Raw genomic sequence first — 2,263 nt, forward strand, 5'->3', positions numbered from 1 at the left:
ATATGTTTTTTAACTCTTAATTGTCTTCATTACAGAGCTTTAAGGCTGGAACGAGTAGTCTCTAAGATTCTAGTATTACATTTTTCAATTTTATTCAGCTCATGATTACTAGCACCTCCTGGTAAAAGCCAGGAGGTAGGAAGGTGTGAGTACTAGTACTAGTCAATGGGACTAAAAAGATCAAAAATGAAACATTCCTACCTGTGTTGTTTAATTTCTCTGTGTCTTTGTCCTTAATTCATAAAATGGGAATAACCATATTTTCCCTTCTTATTGTAGTTATTTTAAAAAGTCATTAATATATGAGAAAGTACTTTGAAAAGTTCAAAATGTAATAATTATTCTTTTGTTCTAAAGAATTGACATTTGGCCCACCGCAGAGAAAGAAACCATTTTATTTCATCTAACCAAGTGGAGAGAAGACCATCACCATGCCTCAGTTATACCCAGCCCTGACGGCTGAGCAAAAGAAGGAACTGTGGGACATTGCTCTTCGTATTGTGGCTCCAGGCAAGGGCATCTTGGCAGCTGATGAGTCCATAGGTAGCATGGCAAAGCGGCTGAGCCAGATTGGGGTGGAGAATACAGAGGAGAACCGCAGGCAGTATCGTCAGGTTCTGTTCAGCGCTGATGGACGGATCAAGAAATGCATCGGGGGTGTCATCTTCTTCCATGAGACCCTCTACCAGAAGGGCGATGATGGGGTGCCCTTCGTCCACACCATCCAGGACAAGGGCATTGTTGTGGGCATCAAGGTTGATAAAGGTGTGGTGGCTCTGGCTGGAACTGATGGAGAAACCACCACACAAGGGCTGGATGGGCTCTCTGAACGCTGTGCTCAGTACAAGAAGGATGGTGCTGACTTTGCCAAATGGCGCTGTGTGCTGAAGATCAGTGATCATACTCCCTCTCCCCTGGCAATCATGGAGAATGCCAATGTGCTTGCCTGCTATGCCAGCATCTGCCAGCAGAACGGCATTGTGCCTATTGTGGAGCCTGAGATCTTGCCAGATGGAGACCACGATCTCAAACGATGCCAGTATGTCACTGAGAAGGTCCTGGCTGCTGTCTACAAGGCCCTGAATGACCGCCACATGTACCTTGAAGGGACACTGCTCAAGCCCAACATGGTGAACCCTGGTCATGCCTGCCCTTTCAAGTATACCCCTGAGGAGATTGCCATGGCAACTGTCTCTGCCCTACGTCGAACTGTGCCTCCTGCAGTCCCTGGTGTGACATTCCTGTCTGGAGGTCAGAGTGAGGAGGAGGCCTCTCTCAACCTCAATGCCATTAACCGCTGTCCTCTCCCCCGGCCTTGGGCACTGACCTTCTCCTACGGGTGTACCCTCCAAGCTTCTGCTCTCAGCGCCTGGCATGGGCTGAGGGACAATGAGAGTGCTGCCACTGAGGAGTTCATCAAGAGGGCAGAGGTGAATGGTCTTGCTGCCCAGGGCAAGTATGAAGGAGGTGGAGAAGATGCTGGTGCAGCTGGGCAGTCACTCTACATTGCTAATCATGCCTACTAAGGCTGTGGACCCCAATCATTCCTATCCCCAGCTCATGCCACCCATACTAAGCTTTATCTATAGCCACTGCCTTGAACCAAATAGCTATGCAGAACAGAGGGAATAACACCCTTTCCACCCTCTAGTCACCCCCCCCAGCCCCCAGCATCACTCCCTTTTGTACTGTTACACCTTGGGGAGGGAGGAAATGGAGAGCCCCTGTGGGCCAAGACAAGGAGGATTTGGGTGAGGGACTACTGCTAGATCTGAGCAGGATATCTGGGTTCCTACCCTACTTGCTACACCTGTGATTCTTTAGCTTCTCCCTGAACTCTCATCCCTTTCCAGGGTTATGGGGTTGGGCCCCAATTCATGCCACACCTTCCATGTGGCTGTGTTGTGTAGTGCCTCGAATAAATGTTAGTGATGTAAAAAAAAAGAATTGACATTCTATTGAGGAGAAACAATATGTACAGATAAATAAATAAAAGGAGGGAGAGATTACTCAGAATGAGAAGACTCAACCAGCTTCCTATGGGAAGTTATGAGCCAAGAGTTGAAGTTAAGGAATCTAAAAGGTGGAGTAAAAAGAAAAAAGCATTCCTAGCATAACCTGTGCAAAGACACCAAGATGAGAGATCAAATGTCAAGTTAGGAGAATAGCTAAAAGTATCTATAGCTAGAAGGTAGAGGTCATGAAGGAGAATACTCTAACAAATGGATAGGATCCAGATTGTAGGAGATTTGAAAAACTAGGC

The 2,263-nt window shown here is 47.0% G+C and overlaps 1 protein-coding gene across 1 annotated transcript; it reads left to right on the forward strand.

The window, feature by feature from the left end:
* Nucleotides 1-376: 376 nt before the first annotated feature.
* Nucleotides 377-1,770, forward strand: LOC141511115 (fructose-bisphosphate aldolase C-like). Its single transcript, XM_074220405.1, has one exon. The coding sequence runs from the start codon at nt 432-434 to the stop codon at nt 1,524-1,526; it is 1,095 nt and encodes a 364-aa protein (XP_074076506.1). The 5' UTR covers nt 377-431; the 3' UTR covers nt 1,527-1,770.
* Nucleotides 1,771-2,263: the final 493 nt, after the last annotated feature.

The sequence above is a fragment of the Macrotis lagotis genome, chromosome 2 (assembly GCF_037893015.1).
Source record: "Macrotis lagotis isolate mMagLag1 chromosome 2, bilby.v1.9.chrom.fasta, whole genome shotgun sequence".
In the NCBI taxonomy this organism is placed as follows: domain Eukaryota; kingdom Metazoa; phylum Chordata; class Mammalia; order Peramelemorphia; family Peramelidae; genus Macrotis; species Macrotis lagotis.

Excerpts from the sequence above, each read along its gene's own strand:
- LOC141511115 (XM_074220405.1), top strand. The coding sequence starts at position 432 with ATGCCTCAGTTATACCCAGCCCTGACGGCTGAGCAAAAGAAGGAACTG.